Below are 24243 nucleotides of genomic sequence, written 5' to 3' on the forward strand. Positions count from 1 at the left end.
ACGATTTCGGCCTTCCCATGATGATAGGCATAGGCATGACTGATGGTTAGTGGTGTGCGGATCGATACTGAAATATCGATACTTCCGATACCAGATCTTTATGCTCTAAAATCGATTCTCAAATCAAAATATCGATACTTTTGATACTTCAGTCATTTGAGGCAATGTATATCATTAGCAGGAACACAGTGGAAAGTAACTAAACCATTGAGATCTTGTCTTAATGATACGCAGTTGGCAGGAACTACTAGTTCTAGTTCTTAATAATTAAACAATAATTTATTTTTAATGGTTTAATTGTTTTACTTATTAACTTTTTTTTAGTGTTTAAAACACCATTTTCACATATTTTGTATGAATGTGTCCTCTGTTCGGTTTTCCTGTTGTTGTATCAGCTTGGCTATATTATAAATGAGGCTGCTACCTCTACATATTTACGAGTTTAAAATAAATTAATAAATGAATTAATCAGAAATACACTCCTTTTTTCTAGATTTACCCATAAGGTGTATTTAAACAAAGAATCGTTATCGGATTGGTATCGCCGATACCAGCCTGAATCTTATTCAGTATTAGACCGGGAAGGAAATCGGTGGTATCGTTCATCACTGCTGATGGAATTGAAGTTTCAAATGCGCAGCGTATTAAATCAAGCCTAGCAGCCCCTCCCCCAGGGGGCGATCAAGAGTGAAATAGCAAACACCAAAGACCAGTCCGGAGAAACTAAAGTCAAATGCATGGAAAGGTCCCTTTAAATGGCTTGTCTTTGGATATTTGAGTTTATATAGTAGTTATTTTGGGTTTGAAGCAAAGTGATGTAAAGAAAAAAAAAAACTATACAAAGAGTGTTTAAAACCTGTGTCTTCATCACAAAGAATTACAAGAACTTGATTCCACAGTGTATGTGTGCGTGGTGTTATGTCTCCACCACTGTTTTGCTCAACAGCCCTTGCCTTACCCCAGTAGAAGAGTTTCTGTAGAATAACGCAGCCTGAAGCCACTGAATTTGAATTGTGAAATCATGCAACACTTAAAAACAGAACAATATACCAACAGCAGGTTGCTTTGCCTTTCTGAGGTAGATTTGCTGTCCACTTGGATATCTTTTTTTGTTTGTTCTACTGTGGTCGAGTACACTACGTCTTTAAAGGGTTCTTCTTTTTCTGGTAAGTTTGTTTAATGTTTCTCATTCATTCAGAATAGTTGTGTCCTGATGTGGTCAATGATTTGTGGCTGTTTTATAGTTGTTAATATGTTAACTATCAATAATTATTTCCTATCTGTACATCAGCCATACAAGCAGGAATCTGTACATGGTGTTTTATCTTGAAACTGACTTAATGCGCTATGCTGTTGCCATGTCTGACTTCCTGTTGTGGCCATTCTGTTCTTTCAGCTTGACATATGCTGCATGAGGCCTCCATTAAAAATAATAATAAAAATAAAAGACTTAGTGAAAAAAAAAAAGTGTGGAGTAGAGCAGTTAGGTTTTTCTGAGAGGTGCACTTGTAAGTGAAGGCAAAGAGGAACAATGTTTACTTTCCATTGATGTCCAGCATCAAATCAGACATCTATCAACATTGCTATGCAGGGCAACACCTGAACCACCCAATTTCCTAAAGACAGACTGAAATTACTAATGCAACCTCGTCCTATTTGGCCAAAGGTAGTTGTCTTGTAAACACTGTGGGTAATGAGGGCTTCAGGAAATTAGTTTACTCATTGGACAAAAGATATGTCCTTTTGTCGTGCAATTATTGCTCTAAAGTGGCATTACCTATGCAGTATGGAAAATGACAAGGAAAAGTAGGGAGGGCTGTCACAGCTGTACAGTACTTGCAGCTACGACCACTTACCTGTGATCCAGCAGAACGATGGAACCATATTTGAGCCTGACATTAAACAAGACAAACAAGTGAGCTGAAGTGATAGGAAAAGAAATTTAGAGAGGAGATCTCAAAAGTGTTTCATTTATGTCTCCTAGAAAACAATGAGATTTGTTTGAAAGCAAAATGAGACTATAGCTTACGCCTCCTGTTTCTCATTCTTGCCTCCAGAAAAAAGTTTCAAAAAGTCTCAGCTTAGTCTCCCTTTCAGTTCAAAAGACGATCTCATCAAAATCTGAAATGATTCTCAGATATTATCAAGTGTTGTGACTCCCTTTGAGCTCAGGTGGAGAAATCAGGGAGCTCTCTCAATTGTCTCAATCTAACCTCATCCAGTCATCAATCCTGGTGTCTCGTTTCTCTTGTGAGGCCTGGCATCACTGTATTTCAGCCATAATCGTGCAGCCTTGCAGGAAAACTAACTGGTGTATCTCATAAAAAGCAGCTTTTTCTCAAATGTTGCTTTTAGGAATGAATCTCCCATGTAGATCTTCTTCTATGGTGTTAAATGAAACCAAAAAGACTCACAAAGAATGCTAATTATGCTTTTCTCAGCCATAATCACACAACCATAACAGAGGCTTTGGTTATCTGGTTAGGAAACGATCAATTAACATGCATTTTTAGTGTTATAGAAACAGGCATTTAGCATTGCTTAGTCTGTCATTAAATATTACGAGACAGATTTACAGTATGTAGGTAAGGGTTATGGTAGAGTGGGTTAGGCAACCAGCTGGCAACAAGTTAGAAAAAATGCAACAAACATCTCTTCACACAACAAACACGCCGGAAAAAGCACGCACAGACTTTTTCCTTTTATTCATGAACTCCAAAGATGACTTTCAATGCTGTAAATGTAACCACAAGTTCATCTTAATGTGATTCATCAAATGAACAATGTGAATGTGTTTGTGTGCCATCCAGTAGGCCTCAGGACAACTGGGAATGACAACACAAACAACTAAATTAAACCCTGGCTGCAGAATAAACAAATTAAAGTCAATTTAGTCCATTAAAAAAAACGAAATAATGACTGCTTAAATGCAACGCTTTTAAAGGGCATCAAAGGCCAAAAAGAACAAAGACTTTTGAAATATGCAAGCGACAGCGAAAATGGATCCACTAAAGCTGGAAAAAGTGAAAACAGGTCACTTCTTCTGAAAACCTAAGCAAATGTTAACCTTAACAGAAAAATGAAAGGTCAAAGATCGATCAATGCACTGAACTAAGTTTCTGCATGTGCTGATCTTTTACTACCACATTAAACATGATAACCCATTAGTGCCTTGTGCTAATTGTGTGTTTGGCTATAGTCTACTCACTTTTGTCGGATAATTATTTAGATGCAAAGAGACACAGTAATAAACTATAATTCATTGTGTGTGTGTGTGTAAACTGTTCATACGGCGTCTTGCCAGCTGGAAACTTATCGTCTTGAGTGATAACAAATGTCTCAAATCAGTAAACGCTGACGTTTGGTATGCAGCCTTAGATATGGCGAACAGCTCCAACAGCGTCTGAGGCCAGATCCAACAGGGAAAGTTTGGGGATTTTTATGTTTTGTTCTGTGCTACACTTTCCAAGCAATTCCTCTGCGGTAATTGATTGAATTGTCTCATGCAGGCTTTACAAACTTGAATGCTTGAACCCTAATTTCTGTAGCTGCTCTCAACCCAGAGATGTAAATGTGCTGACATCCAGCAATAAAGAAACAAATGAATTGTTTACTAAATGTGGATTTACAGTAACACTTATGCACCTAATTAAAACATTGCATGAGTTGAAATTCTGTTCAGCCAATCCTGCTGAAACCTTTTCCCTGCACTTTTTCTTGTCCTGTCTTTATGCTTTCCTTGGCAACTGAGGTTTGTGACGATAACAACAAGTTATAATCAGCCTACCCTGCAACAACCAGACACACTTGTGGGACTCTTGGTAATTTTAGGCCAATTTGGGTAAATATTGGATAACACTGGTGTCTAGGGACAGTGTAATTGCCAGTCGCCTCAGAGGAGTAGTTCGCTTGTCTTGGAGGACCCAGGTGGTGTATAAAATATGTTTCGGACACATAAAACACAACTGGTTAGTTCATAACAGAAGGGTACACACTTTATTATTATTTCATTTTGGGATTGTGCACTATGAGAATATTAAAGATAAAGGTTATTCACTGCAACCCTAGTTCTATGACTGAGTGGTGGAGCAGAGTGTTATCTTTCTTCATGGTATCAGTCCTATTTATAATACATGAGTTATATTATGAGGCTTATCATTTAACATAACAACCTCATTGTTCCTTTTATCTAAGTGAAACTAAGCGTATAAGTTTGGAATGTTGTCTCTACACAATGTCTGCCTTAATTCAAGCCATAATTGAATAAAATCCACATGGACATCCAGCAGCACATGAAGCAAAGAAATACCTACATGGCTGGTCTATTCTGTGTACACTGTGTACACTGTACACTGACAGTAATTTCTTGCATAAGACCCACTCAAACAACTGAATTCTTTCCTGAAAACAACTGTTTCAAATTTGCTTATTTGGTGCAGACGTTTACAGAGCCGCTGCCTGTTTTGTTAAAAAATGCAGAGGCAGCATGTGTCCTACACTGACAAGCTTCCCTCTGTAACCCAACTCTCCATCACAAACAAATGTTGACAGGCTCTTGGCTGCTAAAAAAACATATGCTTTTCCTTTGTTTAATAAAATGAAAAATCATTTAACAGTTTGTTCCGTGAGGTCTGTGGATGATACTATTTGACACGACAGGACATGATGGGAATTATAAGATCCGATACGACATAACACAACTTAATCTAATAGGATGCGATCTGATCCTATCCGATACCATATATTATCATAGGATACAATGCAGTATGATGCGATGCAAAATAATGCGATAGATTACAAAAAGTTAAAATATTATACACAATGATATGATCTAAAACACCACATTACAATGGTATGAGGCATTCAGATAGGATATGACACTATATTATACAATGTAACATGGTCAATCATTATACAATATGATACAAAACGACATGACATGCTATGATACAGTTTAATATGACAAAATGTGGTAAGATATAACCATAGACTGTATAAAATATGGACGTAGTATCCGTGACATCACCCATCTGTTTCTGAAGCGCTGTTTTGAGGCCAATCGTCGGCGTCTGCAGCCATATTGCTGCTGTCGAGCGATTGTGACGTAAAGAGACGGGCTATGAGCCTCCTAGCCAACAGCTACAGTGTTCTCGCCTGTCAATCAAGTCAGCTGTGCCTCTCATTGGAAGACTCGTAATCTCAATATCTTTGAAGTTGCCGCGTTAGAAAAAAATTCACCCTCCATACAGTGTGTGCCGATCAAGAAATGATCTATCCAGACTACACTCGTCTTTTGTACCAGGCTGTAAACATGTTTATTTCTGCTGTAAAGATCGGCTTTTTGAATTGGTGTGTATGTGGTTTACAGTACTTCAGGAGCCAGCCTCAAGCGGATCCTCGATGAACTGCAGTTTTTAGCACGTCCGCATTGGACTCATATTTTTAGACCAGAGTTTGCCGCTTGGACATAACACAATAAAACACATTGTGATTTGATATCATATGATAAAATAGGATACGATACAATCAGTACAGTATGATCAAATTAGATAGTATAGGATACCATATAATTCAATATATATGATGCAATATTTGTATTTGCTTTACACCTTTGAACTAGGGAGTAATTAAATTGCACGTTTAACACCAACCATTGTGTGAGAGTGTGTGTTTCTGAGTGTTACCACAGGTCATTGGCATTTCAGGCACAGGTAATTGGCAGTAATTTCCAGAGAGCAGCACACTGGCACAGGTCAACCCGCCTCTCTGGGTGACGTAAGAGCCTGACCCCGGCTGTGGCAGGGTCGCAGGCAGTGGGTCAGCTCCTTGGCAGTGCATCCAGTTCAGATTAACATTAACAGAACGTGACAGTGCTGAGAGGCTTTGAGCTCTCTGGGGCAGAGGATTAACAAGCGACTGCTATACCTGCAGCACCTACCTAAGAACTAATGCCGTCCCAATTCCATACTACATACTAATATAATATGCTAAGTACGTGCAGGGATGTCAGTGTGCTTTCAAATGTGCTGCAAGTTACAATAGCAATGAAGGAGCTAGTCACAGATGTAGGGTTAGCCTATCTAACCTAGATGGGCTACAATCTAACCTAGATGGGCAACCCCATCTCTGAAAAGGGTTTACAATTAAATATTGAGTCATTGGAAAAATAATTTTTATTTATAAATTAGTATTTTTAGAGACTGACACCCCTCTGAGATTTAGAGTGGACCATTTAAAAGTCATGGATAATACTGCTCAACCTGTAACCCTATCAGAGTTATCGTGATAAAGGTTTAGGACTAAATTACATTGAAAGGAAACCCTACTTTTGGATTTTAGTTATAAAATTTGAGAGATGAGGCTCAAAAACATTTAAGTCCCCAACAAGGTCACTAAATATCTTAGCCTCTGCTGCAACTATTTTCAGAATTGCACTGCATTGGAGATGGACATTGAAAAGAGGGACAGATATGGACACTGGCAGACTGTGAAATGGTTGAAAACTTAATGTCATGATGACTGAAAACGATGTAAAACTGTTAAAGTGTCTGTCTGAATGCGGTGCTCTGAAAATAAAAAATAAAAAATGTTTAAAAATAATTTAGAAAAAGAAATGATGTTACAATTTACAAAGCTCAGGGAAGGATTCCCCTTTCTTCACTGTCCTCACTGTGTTCACTGAAAAGCTTGTTGGAGCCATAAAGCAGGCCAGAAAAGAGAGCTGATGCTAATTTAGTGTGGGCAGTGTAGCCTATCTGCCCATTAACCACGTCCTGGTTACGGGGCTTTTTGGCAGAGCTGGTCCTGAACCAGATGAAAATATACTTAGTGACAACATTGTGCTGGATGTAGTTCATATTGACTCCGGCTTTCCACGGCACAGTTAAAGACCCTCTCTACTGGCTACACATCCAACTTTTGCCACACTAAATAACCTAATAACTCTAGTACTTGTTTTTATGCATTAACAATAAAACATCCAACATGCACTAGGAAAAATATGGCACAGTGTAGTCAAAATAAGTGCCAGTTAGGAAAAATCCTGGGAATCAGATTTCCTGTAGTAATGCCATGTCAGTGAACACATTTTAAGCCCTTCCAGCTAGCTTTTGGTCTAGGAAGGAAAATATTTTCCTTCAAAATATTATCAGATTCTTACAGACACATACAAAAACACTGCTCACATTCATAACAACGTAGGAGGCCGTAAAGAAGTGAAATGAGGAGCTTGTTAAAGTGTAATTCAAAGTGTGAAAAAGCACTGTCGTTACGAGGTAGGTGGTTGAATAAAAAGTGGATTTTTACAAGTGAGGTTTGGTCATAGAGGTTATTAGGGTCCAGTGAAGCATGCAGAATGACATCATCACTGGCTCACACTGATTAATGAAAGGTTCATGATACAAACAGATGAGATGCTACTATTTAAAAGTATTTCTTCAAAGTATAAACTGAAATATCCAGCATTTTTAAAAAGTTATTTTATGGAGCATAAACCCAGTTATTCAGAATTACAGTGTTACAGTATGTTTCAAGTAAAGACAAAGGCTGCAGACCAAACAGCACAACAGAGCCTGCCCCCCCATAGAGCAGCCACCCAACTGCATCTGTTTTCTGTCTGTGGTTTGCACTGACTGTGACTGACATGTTGCACTACAGGTCATGAAAACATTACAGCAGACCTTATAATCTCTTTTTTGTGGTACTATCTGCAGAAATGATCCTGGCTTTGGTTACAAAGAATCGGTCACATATCAACCCAGATTACATTTTCTTTCCCACAAAGCAGACTTTATTTTAACAAAGGGTTGAACACTTGAACACACACCTATACCCTTTATGAAATGCAAACAAACTGCACACACTGATCACCACTTACACTGCTGGTTTTGCATATCTGTATTTTTATGCATGTGTTGTCACACAGCAACATTTTTGTTTATCATGGTGGGCATTTGATTAAGATAAGATAAGATAAGATAGTCCTTTATTTGTCCCACAATGGGGAAATTTACTTCAAGTCCAATTATGTCTTTTAGCTATTATGTCTCCTTAGCAGGGGGCTATACGAGGAATTGATATAGGACATTTCTAAGGGCCCATGAATGACAAGGCTCTAAAATTATTTCAACATTCGTGGTAATGAAGTGATGAGGCCCAATTCTATGTTGTTCATGGGGGCCCCCTTGCTCCTTACACACTTGATGGATTACTGTAACAGTCGTTTTAAGCTGCCTAATGTCACCAATTTTGTTTTGACTGTGTGATGATCTAGTGCTACTCCTGTAAGGTCGTTTTTTTCAAGCTTATAAAACTGCCAAAGACTTTTCAATAACAATGCTATATAACCAGTGGGAGAGATAGCCAGACAGCTAATGAGCTGAAACTTATTTAAAAAAGCTCTATAAAGGTCAGGAGACAGCAGATTTGAATGCTATAGTTCTCTGTGGTATGACCCTCTCTCATATAATTGAATTTTTTACAGTTTTCCAATACACTGTGATTATTATTATTATTATTATTATTATTATTATTATTATTATTATTATTATTATTATTATTATTATTATTATTATCATCCTTTATTTTACCAGGAAATGCTCATTGAGATTAAAAATCTCTTTTCCAAGAGAGTCCTGGCCAAGATAGGCAGCAGCACAGTTACAACATTACAATAGACATAAATACAAATAGCAGACACATACAACAACTACACAACAGGTACCTCCAGAAAAACAGAATGTCACATTTAAGCAAAACATCTACAGACCAATGCTTCATCCTCCAAGTCGTTATAGGACCGCTTAAAAGCATTCAAAGATGTCATATCAGACAGTTTTAGATCCTTTTGTAAGGCATTCAGGTCGAGGGAGCAGCAAACCTGAAGGCGTTTTTCCCAAGTTCAGTCCTGACCCTCTGAACAGATAATAATAAAAGATCCTGAGATCGAAGATTATGACTTCCTGAGTTCTTTTGTGTAATATATGCAAGGAGGTAAGAGGGAAGTAGTCCTAGGATGCATTTATAAATAAGAAGATGCCAATGTTTTTTCCTGCAGGATGACAGCATCCTGATATCAATTATGACAGCTTCAGGAGTTTTGCAGACCTTCTTATGTGCACTGCAAACTTCTAAAATGTGTTATGCCTGAGACATAATGATACTTTAGACTGCAACTTTGTCACACTTTCAGTCTGCAACTCGATCAACACTTTATCTGTCATAAAAACAAACATACTGGTGTGTCAGGTCTTTACAGACGTATTGCTTTCCTGTTAGATTGACAACTTCACATTGTGTCTCTTATCACAATTATTATTATGTTATTTAGTTATTTTAAATATCAGACAAATATCAGTATGCAAGAAAGGATACATCTGGATTTGGGGCCATGCAGCTTGAGTGCCACAGGGCTTGATTTCCGACCCTGTCCAGTTTACCCTTTCCTACATACATAAATGATACAGACACATGATACTCAATGTAGATAAGAAGGGTTTGGGATGTTGTTTGGATTTTTTTTTTAGATCATAGAAAAGACCTTGATATTAATTTGTAACTATGGGAGGATAGAACAGGCACTTTATTGTCATTGTACAAAGACACAACAAAACCTTATTAGGCAGCATTTCCATACAGCAGCATTACAATCTGGTAAAAATATACATATATATGTATATATTGATATGTATATAAGAATATAAATATATGTACATTTGTCGCTATTTAAATAAACTGACAGTTATTGCACAGAGTAATACACTGGCTGGAGTTTAATTACATCTATGAATAATAATAAATAAAAAAACAGTTATCGCTTATTGGATGGATAAATTAACAGTAATTAAATAAACAGGTCAAGGGGAACTGTACAGTGTATGACAGAAAGACAGCTCTGGTGCAGCAGGTGGTTACATATAATATATGTATGTACCGGAGTAGATAAACAGTTCGTAAAGCAAAAAAGTCATAGCACAGAGTTGGTAAGTGTTAGATTGGATATGTATTTATTTCTGCCTCAACACTTAAGTCAGACTCATTCTGCTTTTAGATTCACTGCAGGAGATAATTAAAACACCCATCATTTTAAATGTTAAGGTTAGGTGGTCTTTTCTGCATGCCAGATACAGTATGGTCATCATGGTTTTTCTTTTCTTTTCTTAATTCAAGGAGTCTTTATCAGAAAGTTGCTTTCTCAATCTTATCTTAAGTTCTGTGAAAATATATTTCATATTTAACTTTCTGTCATGGTTCACTGATGCTTCAGGAACCAATTAAGATTACATTTACTGGCAATATTTACAAACCTTCTCAAAATTTAAGCTTTTTTGCTCCTCTGTAATTTCTAAAATATTCCACCCATCCCCCTGTAACTGCTCAAACCAATTCTGTTTGTTTATCATTTTGTTTTGTTTAGGACGGTTCCTGTTATACTGCAATTTTATATTTAATTTTCAGTATAAGTGTAAACAGGGCGTCGCTGCAAGTTCTACCACTGCTGTATAAATACGGATTCAACAATGCGTGTGTGTGGCCATGCAAAAAGCAAAGAGTGCAGATGGACATGTGACATGTGGAAGAAAAGAAATGCAGAAGGGAAACTTACTCAGAACAATGTTGATGAATGAAAATGGTTAATGTAGGGGGGTAGGGGGGGTTAACACCATGAATGGACAAAAAGTTACATTTTTAGAGAAACGGTGTGAGTGGGACAGGAGGTTTTGGCAAAGATGAGAGAGGAAAAATGAATGTGCATGGTGGAAAAAGGTTAAAAAAAAAAGTTATTATGGTAATGGTATAATCATCCCAGTGTTTAGGTGCTCTCTGCATGGCAGCTGTGGGCACTTCAGGCCACACACTACAGCAGGGGAGGGGTTCCCTTTACTCTGAGGTCAGATGAGGACACTACACTGTGTGTGCACATGTAGAGCACATATACATGTGTGCAACTGGAATTCTGTTTGATATAAAGCAGTAAAGAAGCCCATTAGCCTCAAAACTGCACAAGCTGTGATCTAATGCCACATCTAGAGAGCCACTATAGACGGAGAGGCATCAGCTACTGAATGAAGCCAGTTACATCTCAGCCTAAAGCATATGCCTTTCAAATTAAAACCATATGAACCAACTCTAACCGAGCAGACTTGATCCAGATTACACAGAGAGTGTGAAAGAAAACAGCTCCCTGCAATTAGATGTTCTTGGTGATACTATGGAGAGGGCAGGAACACTAATTAAACGGCATGAATTGAGGCGTTAATGTGAAACGGCTGCATATGATTAGGATATGATTGACCCTGAAACAAAAAAAACAAAAAAAGAAGAATTGTAACAAACGCAAGAGGATTGTGCAGACATGGATGTAAAGTAGCAGAGATTTCACATGGGTTGAATGCATACTCACCACAAGTTTACAGATAGAGAAACCATTGACAAAAGTAAGTATATTTAAGAGCCAAATCTCCTTAAGCCTGTAATTTCCTGGCTGCACGTGCTGAATCAGAGGCCGACCGCGCAATCTTGACTTGAGTTACTTCTGTGCTACTCCTCTCACACATCGTTAAATATTGCACAAATCTCTGTCAGTGGTATAGGTTTTCCTGTTTTCTGTGTGTATAACAGACATGCCATATAGAAACATTTTAACAGCCAACTTATCCAAATAAGAGGGGGCCGTGAGAAAAAAAAATCACCCTTACTCGGAGAATGGTTTGGAAAATGTGGTATTTCCCCAAAAGACTGTTTTTACAGCAGTGAGTGCACTGCTCCAAAGGTATGTGGAAAACGGCTCGTCCCAGGTGGTTGACTGTGAATGTGCCCTAAAGAAGAAAATTTCCATTGCAGATTTGATGGTTTGCATTTAATGTGTTACAGCATGAATCAAAAGCTAATACATATCTGACTGAGGCTGAAAAGAGTTGACTACCAATGAAAAAGGCAATATGTTTACCTTTTTGGAATTGGTAGCACCAGATGCAGATGTAAAGCATTAAAAGACACAGATTTTAACAAGCCACACACAATATTCAGGCCCAGAGAGAGGTGAAGTTACATAAAGTGGCAAACAGGAGGAGAAAAACAAGAAAAGAAAGGAAGAAGTCATAGGAAGAAAATAGGAGTATTTAAAGGAAGTTCAGTCACCAACACATGACACTTCAACTTTTCTAGAGAAGAGCACATTCAGATGCAAGCAACAAGAGGAGAAGTAGACTTCTTTGTTGTAAAAAAAAACTATTTGAAATGTTTGAAATGGGCTTTTAAAAATTAGAATCAAAGCTTTGCAGTAGTCCACCAGCTGGAGAACAAACACCACTGAATAAAAAAAAAAGAAGTTGTCTTTATGCTCCTGTGAGGAACTTTTGGTTTGTGTTGATTCTGGACACTTGTGGGCAAAGTGGTACATCTTATATCTTGGTGATGCTGGTTTTAACCCAAACATACTAAGGTAGTGTTTCCTGAAATAAATATATAAACTCATCCTGCTTTCTTTTTACAGTAAAAGAATTCAGTTAATGTGGATCTGTGCTGTAGAAAATGTAAACAAGGACTGTTTCAGTAGCATGCTGTCACTTTTACTCAGTGGTGTTATTCTGTTCTGTAAGTCATGCAGAGTCATCAGCATTTAGTTCAGTCTGTTTCCTAAAAGTCAAAAACTACTCACAGGAGATTTAAATTTTTAAAATGCTTTACTTAGACACCCATGCATAAAACTAAGGCAATGGCATGGTGTAACCCCAGCTGTACCCTGCATGTTAGGACTATATGATGAGCAAAATAATCTTGAATTGCTTCTTCCCCATTTTCAAGCAACCACAACTTTCCAGATGTAACAGGAGCAATACCACTTTACACAGACATTCCTATAAGACAGCCAAAAGATATTAATGCAGGAAACATTCAGGGCTATTCTAACATTACGTGGATTCTTTAAATCCATAATCTGAAGCAAAAAATACAGAGCAGTGTTCATGGTTATTTTGCGATAGTAGGAGCATCAAATATCTCTCCTGAAATACTGCTCAGGAAAATGGTAAACCAATTGGTAAATGTCCACAATGGTATAAGGTGTGTGTATGCATGGAAGGTGACAATAATAGTACTCAAGCAGGCAGATGAAGCTCAGAAAACGCATAAATAAAATTATTTATATACCTATCGTGAAACAGACAAACAAACTTATATTAAGTAGGCTATAAATTGTCCTCACTGGAGATCCACTCAGTCAGTCAACTTAATACAAAAGAGTGAAACCAAGCATATAAAGCTCTGAATCCACAAACAAACAAAGTCTGAATGAAAAAATATCCTCTCCAACACCACCTCCTTAGCATAAGGACAATGATTGTCAAGATTGTCAATTTTAGAAATGAGAGGTTTTGTGTTGCCTGAGCACATGCAGCAAGTACTATAATTATAGTGCAATTGTTGAAATGAACTGAACCATCAAGGAAAATGTGGAATACATTTTAGCTGGACAAACAACTGTTACGGTGCGTTTGGAGTGTACATGCAGAATTTAACAGTGAATTTGCATGTAGGATATCAATAATTTTGCCAGTTACTTGGACAGTGCAGTAATTGAGGCTGTTACTTAATTCAGCTCACAGATATGTAAAAGGTACAGCTGATCAAAGTTACAGATTATTAGAAGCTAAATCTATTTCCCTGTACCAATCTTACTGAGAAGACAAATGCGATGTAAATCTGCAGCTGAACCATGAGTGTGTTATCGCACATTTGAAGATAGCTAACATGTTTAAACACAAGGCAGCAAAGATGACCAATAAGGAAGTGTTTGCACCTTGCACACCGTGAAATATTTCTTCTGTAACACTATTCTAGTATGAATTCATGCACAAACACTCACACATACACTTGGGTCCTCAGCGGAACATTAATGCCTTAGCTTTGTGAAGAAATTAGAAATGTGTATTTGTGTGAAACACCAGCACATTGTATTATAGGGGCCATGTTTCACACTCACAAACTCTGTCTTTTTCTCTCTCCATGCCTCATTCCTGTGGTGATTTGGATAGCAGCTCTTTTGTTTTTGGACTAGGTTAAAACAGTGCAGCTGTACCAACACAAATGGAAAATAAAGAATGAATATACCAATAACTGTCCCATGCAACGACTGAGTAATGGACCTTTTAGTTCAATTAGTGGGCAATGTCAATGAAATTTGTAACTTGTATGCGGCCCTGGCTGTACATAAACCCCTAAGATTCACACACTCATACTTGTCATGCACTGTTTTTTTTTAGCAAGTACCGTGTTAGTAGCCTAAATGATAAAACAAACTGGGTCAGTTACGTTGTATTATGAATTGAATTTTCAACAATGTGCCTAAGCAGGATATTTGAGTGGGAACTTCTTTGTTGACTTACTGTCAGAGTAGGTGAGACTTCCGTATAAGTGGCCTCATCCCTCCTCCTGTGGCCTTTTCAGAGCAGCAGAGCAGAGCTGGTGTGTTAAGCAGTGCAGGTGAACTGTAGATCCAAAGATAGCTTGACAACACCATCTAGTGGGCAGACATGGGTAAAGACGACAAGGGACAAGTTACCACCAAATATATGCATCACACTGCAAGGTATTTAAAAGAAACTCATCTTTGGTTAGCTTATTTGACAATAACTAAAGTAAGCTGTGTGTCAACCTATCTCAAAGTTGAGATATTTTGTTCGTCACCCTGAAGTTCATTGTATGAAGCCCAAAGTCCTGGTACCAAACTGTGTTTTTAAGAGATGTCTGAAATACTAACGAAGCTAACTGCAAGTGTTTTATGATGTCCAAACATTATAAAGGCCATGGGTTACAATTATGAATTATGTTCTTAGATACAGTACCTGTAGCTATTTTTTTCTTAAACAAAGTTTATTTATGAATTTTTCAATACAACAGTAATAGTAATAATTCACAGTGATGACATGTACTGATAAATAGAATCCCCCACTATCCCCACCCATGGTAGCATTTAGAGGGAATATAACTCAATATCAAAACATTATAATAGAATGAAATAAAAATAAATGAATCAAATAATAATGATATAATAAATAACATGAAATACAATAAATAAATTAAAATAAATACATAAAATAAATAAAGTAAAATGTTATGGGTTAAAACAGTACACCATTATCTAGGGCATAAAGAAGCACTGAAACACGCAAAAGAGGGGAGCAGCAGCATGAGCCAAAGGGGCATCTCAAGGGTCCTTCCATTGTCATATGCCTCTTATTACTTACATTGACATGGAAGGTTTACTCATCCACAAACTTATCAGAGCTTAACCTGTACCTATTTTTAACTGTATTTATTTGTTTATTTTTGTTATTTTACGAAACACCTCGGTCACGTTGGGTGGTCACTACTAACAATCAAGGACGAGTAAAAAAGAAAAATCAGTTTAACCCTCCTGTTATGTTGCGGGTCAAATTGACCCTTTTTAAAGTCTATTTTAGGCAATATATGCCTTCCAAACTAGCTAAATGCAGCATAAAAATCTGGGCAGCATGTGACAGAAGAAGTGTTGTGTTACTTCATCAACATCACTTCATAAAAATCAAAAAATGTAAAATAAAATAAGCAAAAATCTATGTAATGTGAAACTATTGTATTTATATTAAGGGCTTTCCAATGTACATTTAAAAAAGTTTTAACAGTAGTTTTAATGAAAAAAGAGTGAGTTATCCACATTGAGGATAACAAAAGTCTTTGTTTCATTAATTTTTGAAGATGTTTGTGACAATTTTGTTTTTGTTTCCATTATTATGTAGTTTAATGCTACTCATCGTTTATTTGCTCAGATACTTAGTTTATTTTTTCATTTTCATTTTCATTTTTTTATAACTGGCTGCATCTTTGTTTTATGGATAATGTGTGATTTTTAATAATTGTTTTTCTTGTTTTTGTTTTGTTGTGTGGACCCCAGGGAGACTAGCAACCACAATGTGGAAGCTAATGGGGATCCTAATAAATAAAGAATAAAGAAATGAACCATGACCTGTGAGAATTTAAAAAAAAAAATGGACCAAATCTTGATTTAAATGGTTAGTAATGGAGTAAAAAAATAGATTCAAACAAATGTGTATTGGGATTTTTGGGGGTTCTGACACTTTTGGACATAACAGGAGGGTTAATTTAAAAAAAAAAACATTTGTGTAAACGCAGAAGATTAGCAGTGACAGCATTTCGTTTTCAGGAAAACTCTAATGACGACGACGGCTACCGTGCGCGCGCACACACACACGACACACGCGGATGAGTCCACGCATGCGCAATGCCATCTGGCTTCTCGGTGTCTCGGAGATTGCAAGAAGATGATGAGCTGAGCGGCCGGCGCATACTGAATGCATAATTGGCCTCTCTTAGTCATAGATTTTCACTTGCCTTGTCTAGTTTCTTTGCCAAATCGCTGTTTTATGTCGAGCTGTACCGTGAACCGTAGAAACTAAAGGGCAGGAACGACAGGAGGAGAGCGAAGCAGCAGTCACTGAGAGGAGTTGTGCATCAAATTGCACCGGATGTCATTACACGCTCTTAAATATCGAGGACGTAAGTAACTGCGACGATTTCTCTGTGGTGTTGTCTCTATTTGTTGTTTAGCATGCCTTGTTTTTTTTTTTCCTGTGTTTGATTTTAAAACAGTTTAACTCACAATTTAGGGCTTAATTAAGTAGCCTGTTGGAATTGAGCCAAGTCCTTTGTGTACGGCATAACAACTTAACTACGTGCGTCAATGGAAACATATTTCATTGAATATATAAAGTTTGGCTTTCATCCGCCCACCTGTTAAGCCTGTGCAAAAACGTCAATTTTGTCAAATCCTGGAGTATTTCTTCCCATGTGGAGATAATTAACCCCTTTGAAAAATGATCAGCTTAAATGTTTAATGTTACAACTACAAAATGACGATGTAGGGTGTTGCTCTAACTGAGTGCAAGCTTTTTTAATCTCCCCTTTCTTCATGATCGAAGCTTTTTTTAGTGTGCCATTTCACATGTAGGCAGATAACCATCAGGCAGGCTTGTGGGTCGTTGGGCATTTGTACTTAGGCCTACATCTAAGCTCGTAGATCAATTGAATTTAAGCCTCTTGAGCGAAACCTGCTGACACATGCGCCCCTGTCTTTTTGTGTGCGCACAGACCCGGTTAACCCTCTCTATCTCATTTCCCTCCACGGGAGAATAAACTAGAGTTTGGTCAACATGTAACCCCCCCTGACTGAGTGTGTGTGTCTGTATGTTATCATATGAGGTCCTGTAAAAACATCCTGCACATTATTTAGGGACACCACTCGTCCAGTGTCAGTGACAATACAGAGCTTGGTCAGTCAGCAGCACTCATTGGTGAGCAGTTATCGTCACCGTATACAGTTATTTATTATTTACAGGGTATCTGATCTGACGCATGGGATTAATTACAGATTATTAAAGAGTGTTCTTCTCTTAGCACCTAGGTGGATATGGCCTGTCTGTTACAATATGCTTAATGAAAGTCAATTAGATGCACGTTTCCCTCAATTAGTCTGATTTTTATGTCAACTTTGTGCTCTTAGTTAGCCGAACAAGCTTACTAGAGATTATCAGAGGCATAATTAATCATATCCTTGTGTCTATCCATCTAATTATCTATACTCCATCCATCTTTCTGTCTGTCCATGAGGGGAGGGTGATGTTTGGAACAGGGGCGAAAAAAGGAATATCCATCCTTCATATTATTTCCTATTATCATCTCAAAATGTTGTGACTGTCTGGCAATGATACGAATCAATAGAAATGCATTAGCATCACTGAGAAGATTGTGTTACCATACTGTTCAGAGAAAGGCAAGAGAAAAAAGGCCCTAATGTGTTTTTTGAGGGCGTTAATAGCAACGTCACACTGGAAGAAAAAGTGTGATGGAAAAACTTTATCCTTGAATTTATACTGAGCTCAAAGTCCATGTAGTCATCTACATTTGCAAGCTTTTCATGACAAAGATAATTAGTTAAAAAAAAAAAGAGACACATTCTTAATGTATACAATGATGATGCAGCCCCTCATGCCACTAGTTACACTGATGGGATACGTATGGCCTGTATAATTCACTTAAGGTGGCTCTGACTGACGTGCATTCTCTTTCCCTTCCCTCTCTGTTACTCTCTTTTTGTTCCTGCCACAGTGTAATCAAGACCAGAGCCATGGAGGTTGTAACACATTTTGTGAATGACACTGTAGAGTTTTACAAATGGAGCCTTTCTATAGCAGGTAAGATCTTAATAGTCATGCAGTTGTACATCACGTGATACCAGTGTTAAGATTCAGATGAATGATTAGTCTCTGGCTCACTTGAGGAGATGTCAGAGTTCACAGAGAAGAAAAGATGGGGCGTAATTGTCCAATTCTGAGCATGTTATGTTATAGTTTTTAGCAGATCTCAGTATACTTTTACATTATTGTTATTATTATTACATTTGAAAAAGTGATAAGAGTACAGCTACATAGGTTTAACTACAAGGTCTGGAAGTGGGTACAGAAAGTTTATCAATGAGGGCGTAATAATACTTTTTAAAAAAAAGTCCCCTCGTTGATATAGTGCCATGCTATTCCAACCTTATTTTGACAATAACATTGATAATGAAATTGTCATCCCTACCCATTAATGAATGTCAACAAAAACTACAAAAAGCATGTCAAGTGGTTGATTAAGATTGTCTGCAATACTGTTCACTCTTCTTCCTCCAGACAAGAGGGTACAGAACTGGCCGTTCATGTCATCTCCCCTCCCTACTCTGGCCATCAGCTGCCTGTACCTGCTCTTCCTGTGGGCGGGGCCTAGATACATGCAGGACCGCCAGCCCTATACACTCAGGAAGACCCTCATAGTGTATAACTTCAGCATGGTGGTGCTCAATTTCTACATCGCCAAAGAGGTGAGCACTTCATGTGTTACAACATGAACATAGACTTCTACTGTATTGAAGGAGATGACGAGGCATTGACATAGCAGATCCTGCAAACTTTATATCGCAATGGCTTCCTCATGTTGAAATCGCTTTACAATGTCATTTTGCTTTCTGTCAGGTCATTTTGCTTTCTGTCAGGTTACGTTGCAAACATAAAATTAGAGTAGGATGTTTCATCTCAACAAAACAAGACTCAATAAACTATAGAAACACTTTTAGATAGACACTGTCACAGTCCATAATTGTCTGAATTAACAGCTCCTTATAAGTCAAAAACAGTATAAAGTCCTACCACCTTGTCTGTAATGTTTATTTATTGCTACATGCATGCAAGGTTGAGAAACTTCTATTGTCTTGCTTACTACATAATATTTCTACCATGCATCTAATAAGAGGTTGTACATTTGAGTTCTTCTTTTACAGCCCTTATAAAAAACTGCTTTGTGTTGTGTGTCATTATGCAAGCAGCAATATGCAACGCAGAGGATAATATGCGCTGTTAGAATGATCAATACCTAACGCCTTAAAGAAAACTGAAGTTTTCGTAAAAAAAACTTTTATAAAACATGAAATTCCCCCCAAAAAAGAACAGATGGAATCTGTTGATGCGTGAACCCTTAGTTTCAGAAAAAGAAAGGTTTTTACTCATATTGAATCAACGCCCTAACCAGTGCTACCTCCAAGTCAGGGTTATGTCGGCCATTTTCCTCTCAACCTCCCCCTGACTTTGTCTTTTCTTTCTTCCCATCAGCTCCTACTAGGTTCTAAAGCAGCTGGGTACAGCTACCTCTGTCAGCCTGTCAACTACTCCAAGGATGTCAATGAAGTCAGGGTAAGTTTACTGCAACTAGCAAATATATACATATCCAACACCAGTATGCGGATTCACACACCCCTGTGAGCTGGGATTCTGAACTCATAGAACAGTACAGATGGTGTAATCCTGCTGTTGACGTTAAGGAGATCACTGTAACTTTATATCAGATCATTTAGATAAGTCAGGGGTTAAAGGAGGAAATAAACACACAGTGATAAAGGTTAATTTCTCTAGTGGTTTTTAGGACAAAGAGGGTGTGGCCTGCACCCAGATAGGTTGGAGTAATTGGTCTCACCACTGACACACTCCGCCCACATCTCCACCTTCAGGCCTTCCACACTGGCATAATGCCACAGTAACCATGGCTTAGACTGCAGCCATGTGTGTCTCAGGCTGAGAGGAGTGAAGTGAAGCCTTTTGTGACTTTTTTTGGGGGGGGGGGAACAATGGTGCGTGTAATCGTGAAATTATCAGCTGTTTATTTAAGATAAGATGAGATATTACTTTACTTTGATCCCCTGGGGGGGGGGGGGGGAATTCAGTTGTTACAGCAACCCAGACATAAGTACAATCAAGGAGAAGTGTCAATAAGTAAAATAAAATAAGTTAAAAAAAAATTGGAAAATAAAGATATAATACAATTTAGATATATACATGTTACAGATGGAATTTAGATTAAATAGTAGTAATTACAGGCAGTATTAAAAATGATTCAGTAGTGACAGGTTAACATGGTGTGATTATGGTTGGTAATGACAGATTAAGCAATGAAATAAAAATAAATATGGGTATGTAATATGACCGTGAGTTGTAGTAAACAATAATAATGTAATATAACATGATATAATATGGCAAAGATGTTATATTACATTATTATTGTTAGAAATCTCCATGCATGGATTCATAATACTTAAACTATGACATTAACTTGGGTGGCCGATTTAGTGTCTATCCTGTTGAATGAGATCTGTTAATGTTCGGCTACAAGAGTAGAACGCTGTAAATTGGGGTAATATACTGTATATCGATATGTTACTCCTGATATGATGTATTCAAGCTATAATGGCCTTCAGTAGTTTAGTGTTCTGTGATCCACTGTGACATAAGAATATAAATATTAGGTAAAAGAGTTTTCTTTGCAACAATTTTAAGGATAGTCCTTTGGCATTATGTCATCTAAAAAGTGTTATGATTGCTCAAGCTAGTTGTTGTTTAATGATTTCATCTTGAAACACGGCTCTATTTCCATCTGCATCGTCACGTTCCATCGTTTTCTTGGTTTGCTGTGAAAAGAGAAGGGTTCTTCAAATCCCCCCTGGTTCCAAGATCATGCAGCAGGTTGACTGAATAGGGATTTTTGTCATCAGTTGTGAGAATGATGAACCAAGCCAGTTGTATCTTGAGTGGCAACATTGAGCTGTAAATGTATTTTCTGCAACACCTGTTATTTTACTCTCAGTTTAAGGATGATCTATCAAAGATTCTATTGCAAACTGACAGATGTGTGCTTCGCAGATCTAACTTTGTGAGCTGCAGTAACTTACTGAATCCATTTCATGTCTTCAGATAGCATCTGCTCTCTGGTGGTACTACATCTCTAAAGGAGTGGAGTTCCTAGACACAGTCTTCTTCATCCTGAGGAAAAAGTTCAACCAGGTCAGCTTCCTCCATGTCTACCATCACTGCACTATGTTCATCCTCTGGTGGATTGGCATCAAATGGGTCCCCGGTGGACAGTGTGAGTACAAAAGGATTTTAATAATTATTTTGATTGTAAGATGTTGAATCCATCAGATTAATCTGGCTCATCAAGTCTTTCAATGGGTTTACATGCCAGTCCTTTGACCACATTCTCATTTCATTTCAATTCAACTTTTTAATCTCCCAACAGCGTTCTTTGGTGCAACCATCAACTCTTCCATCCACGTCCTCATGTATGGTTACTATGGCCTGGCAGCTTTGGGACCTCAGATGCAGAAGTATCTCTGGTGGAAGAAATACCTCACCATTATTCAGATGGTGGGTGTTATTTTAGGACTATATATTTGAGTGTGTTCTTTCTTAGATGTTCAAGAAAAAAAGTGCATGCGATTTGCGATTAACTCCACCTTAAATCCTGAAATAATTTATAATTATGTGGAAAAAAATCCTGATATAAGAAAATATTTAAATCTTGTGAGGTGTAAATACTTTTTGCTTGTTTTGTTTTAGAGTTTAACCACGTTGTTATTTCACATTGTACATTCTTGCTGAATAATGTAATCATTTTACATTATTTATTTTTCACAGATCCAGTTCCACGTGACCATCGGCCATGCCGGTCACTCCCTCTACACCGGATGTCCATTCCCCAACTGGATGCAGTGGGCTTTGATTGGCTATGCCGTCACCTTCATCATCCTCTTCGCCAATTTCTATTACCACGCTTACCGACGCAAACCTTCCTCCTCACATAAAGGAGGCAAACCGGTCACCAACGGCACCTCGATGGTAACTAACGGCCATAGTAAAGTGGAAGAGGTGGAGGATAACGGGAAGAGGCAAAAGAAAGGAAGAGCGAAGAGGGAGTAAAGGAGGACGAGGGCTTGCTTGGACGTTTGTTTTAAGGGCCAGAGAAGAAGGGATGGGAGGGGAGGGATTAAACAAACCAAACCGGCTTCGTCCTCCCTGCCAGTAATGTAGAAGGATACAATTTGTGACCAACTTTGGAGGGGGAAGGATAGCGGTGTGTGTATGTGGGTGTGTCTGTCAGGGTTTCTGAGAGGAAGAGAGGGGTGTTGGTTGTCTTCATAACAGTTTTGTATTCAAATGAAAAGCAGAACGCTGATAACGTAGGCTCTGCGCTCTCCTGTCCAACTGTGTTTGGGAATGTAAAAGGACCAAAATATTAGAGGACCTACAAACTGCTCAGCATCCACTATCTTGTCAACCAAAATTCACCTCCAACTTTTGTACTCTGGATACCAGTATTGTTTTAATTGAAAGCTTAAGTAGACCTTAATATGCTAATTTATATGCTAGTGCTCTAAAAGAGTTTTATTTTAACTATAACCAAAAGAAAGAACATGCAGAAATTTATACCAAAGGTGTTTTCTTTGATCAGCAGGGGGAAGTTTTGTTTACAAATTCAAAAAATCATAAACTGATGCTCTCATTACTGCCATCGACTCTATACAACTACTTTTTATTCTACTACAACTACCAACTCTTGCTGTATCAGATATAACTGTGCTGCATTTACAAAACAACAAGCAATTTTTTTTTTTCGTCATTGTGAATTAAAAACCTGGTTTGAAACACTTTGGAGGGAGGGGGGCTGTAGTTTCTTCTAGTATTTATGCAAATTTGTGGGTATCTTTGTTATAATACTTTTGTGTGGGTCCTCATGATTTATTTCATTTTGCTGTGCGATGTAGCTGAGGTGCAAAAATAAGAGATTGAAGTTCAGCTCAGTGTCGTCTCACTGCCATGTAGGACTGAAGGGAATGTCTTCCTGAAAAGAGCTTTTTTTTTAAAATGACAAATGTTTTATTCATTGTCTTATTAAAGAGGAAAGCGACACAGCTTCTGGCCGTACATATAATTGAAATAAAGAAAATGTCAGCACCCCACAGTTAATGTTTGTGAGTCTTTGTGTCAGCTCTGATGTGTTGTACAGGTTTAAATGAGTTGTGAGTTAGCTACTTTAATGCTAAAGCAATGTTGTACCAACCATATAGGATCAGGATGTCACCCATAAGGAACCTAATCTGGAGCCAAAAACCCTCCCATCCCCCATCCCCTCTTCTTCCTCACTTCTCTCCTTCCTTCATCTCTCCCTCTTCCATGCTGGGATCTGTAGGATGGAAATGGTTCTTGAAGGTGTGTGAGAGAGGCAGAGGTAGGCTGTGTCTTTGGCCTGTCCAGACAGATCTGTCCTAATCTTTGGGGGTAAATTGGCTTTAGCTCCAAAAGAGCTTATTTCCACGTCACTCCATGAATTACCCAGGAAAGCAGGTCACTGGAAGAGAAGCCTCCACTAATCTGCCATCAGGGCACTACTGTAACTTTCAAAGTGTATGGATGAGATAACATTAGGCTGAGATAAAGTGTTGATTTCTTTTGCCTGAACTTCTACTAAATAAATTGGACTTTTATTTTATAACAAGCAAAGAGAAACACTGGCCCAAAATATTTATAAATATGAGATTTATTTTTTACATGAAACTACCAAATTTGACCTTTTTTGTTATTTAAAGCCTGTTTGGTTCATTTCATGTTTTTACCCCTGCCACAGACCCCCAATCTATTTTTCCATCAACCACTGAAAAATACCTTGTCCCATTCAGCCCATTATGGATTCACTAATGGTATCTATTAAATTATTCATCCACCATCCTTTTCCTGTTGTTGAAAAACTTCAGATCACACCCATCCTGTTTCCCCTACAACTTCATCTATCAGGCCACATTGGGTGTTCCATACTGAGACACTTTTCCTC

The 24243-nt window shown here is 37.9% G+C and overlaps 2 protein-coding genes across 2 annotated transcripts in view; one reads left to right on the plus strand and one right to left on the minus strand.

The window, feature by feature from the left end:
- The window catches only part of LOC117823907 (inactive serine protease 35-like), a 94256-nt gene that overhangs the window by 64960 nt on the left and 5053 nt on the right, over positions 1-24243 (minus strand). Inside the window, exon 2 of the mRNA XM_034699182.1 lies at positions 14385-14518. The gene's annotated coding sequence lies outside the window, so the exon portion shown is untranslated. The remainder of the gene's footprint in view (positions 1-14384; positions 14519-24243) is intronic.
- On the plus strand, positions 16285-23381 carry LOC117823909 (elongation of very long chain fatty acids protein 4-like). The gene is made up of 7 exons (XM_034699185.1): positions 16285-16554; positions 18163-18248; positions 18726-18913; positions 19698-19778; positions 21330-21501; positions 21655-21782; positions 22053-23381. Exons 2-7 carry the CDS (start codon positions 18182-18184, stop codon positions 22332-22334), a joined length of 918 nt encoding a protein of 305 aa, XP_034555076.1. The 5' UTR covers positions 16285-16554; positions 18163-18181; the 3' UTR covers positions 22335-23381.

Source organism: Notolabrus celidotus, chromosome 13 (assembly GCF_009762535.1).
Source record: "Notolabrus celidotus isolate fNotCel1 chromosome 13, fNotCel1.pri, whole genome shotgun sequence".
Taxonomy (NCBI): Eukaryota; Metazoa; Chordata; class Actinopteri; order Labriformes; family Labridae; genus Notolabrus; species Notolabrus celidotus.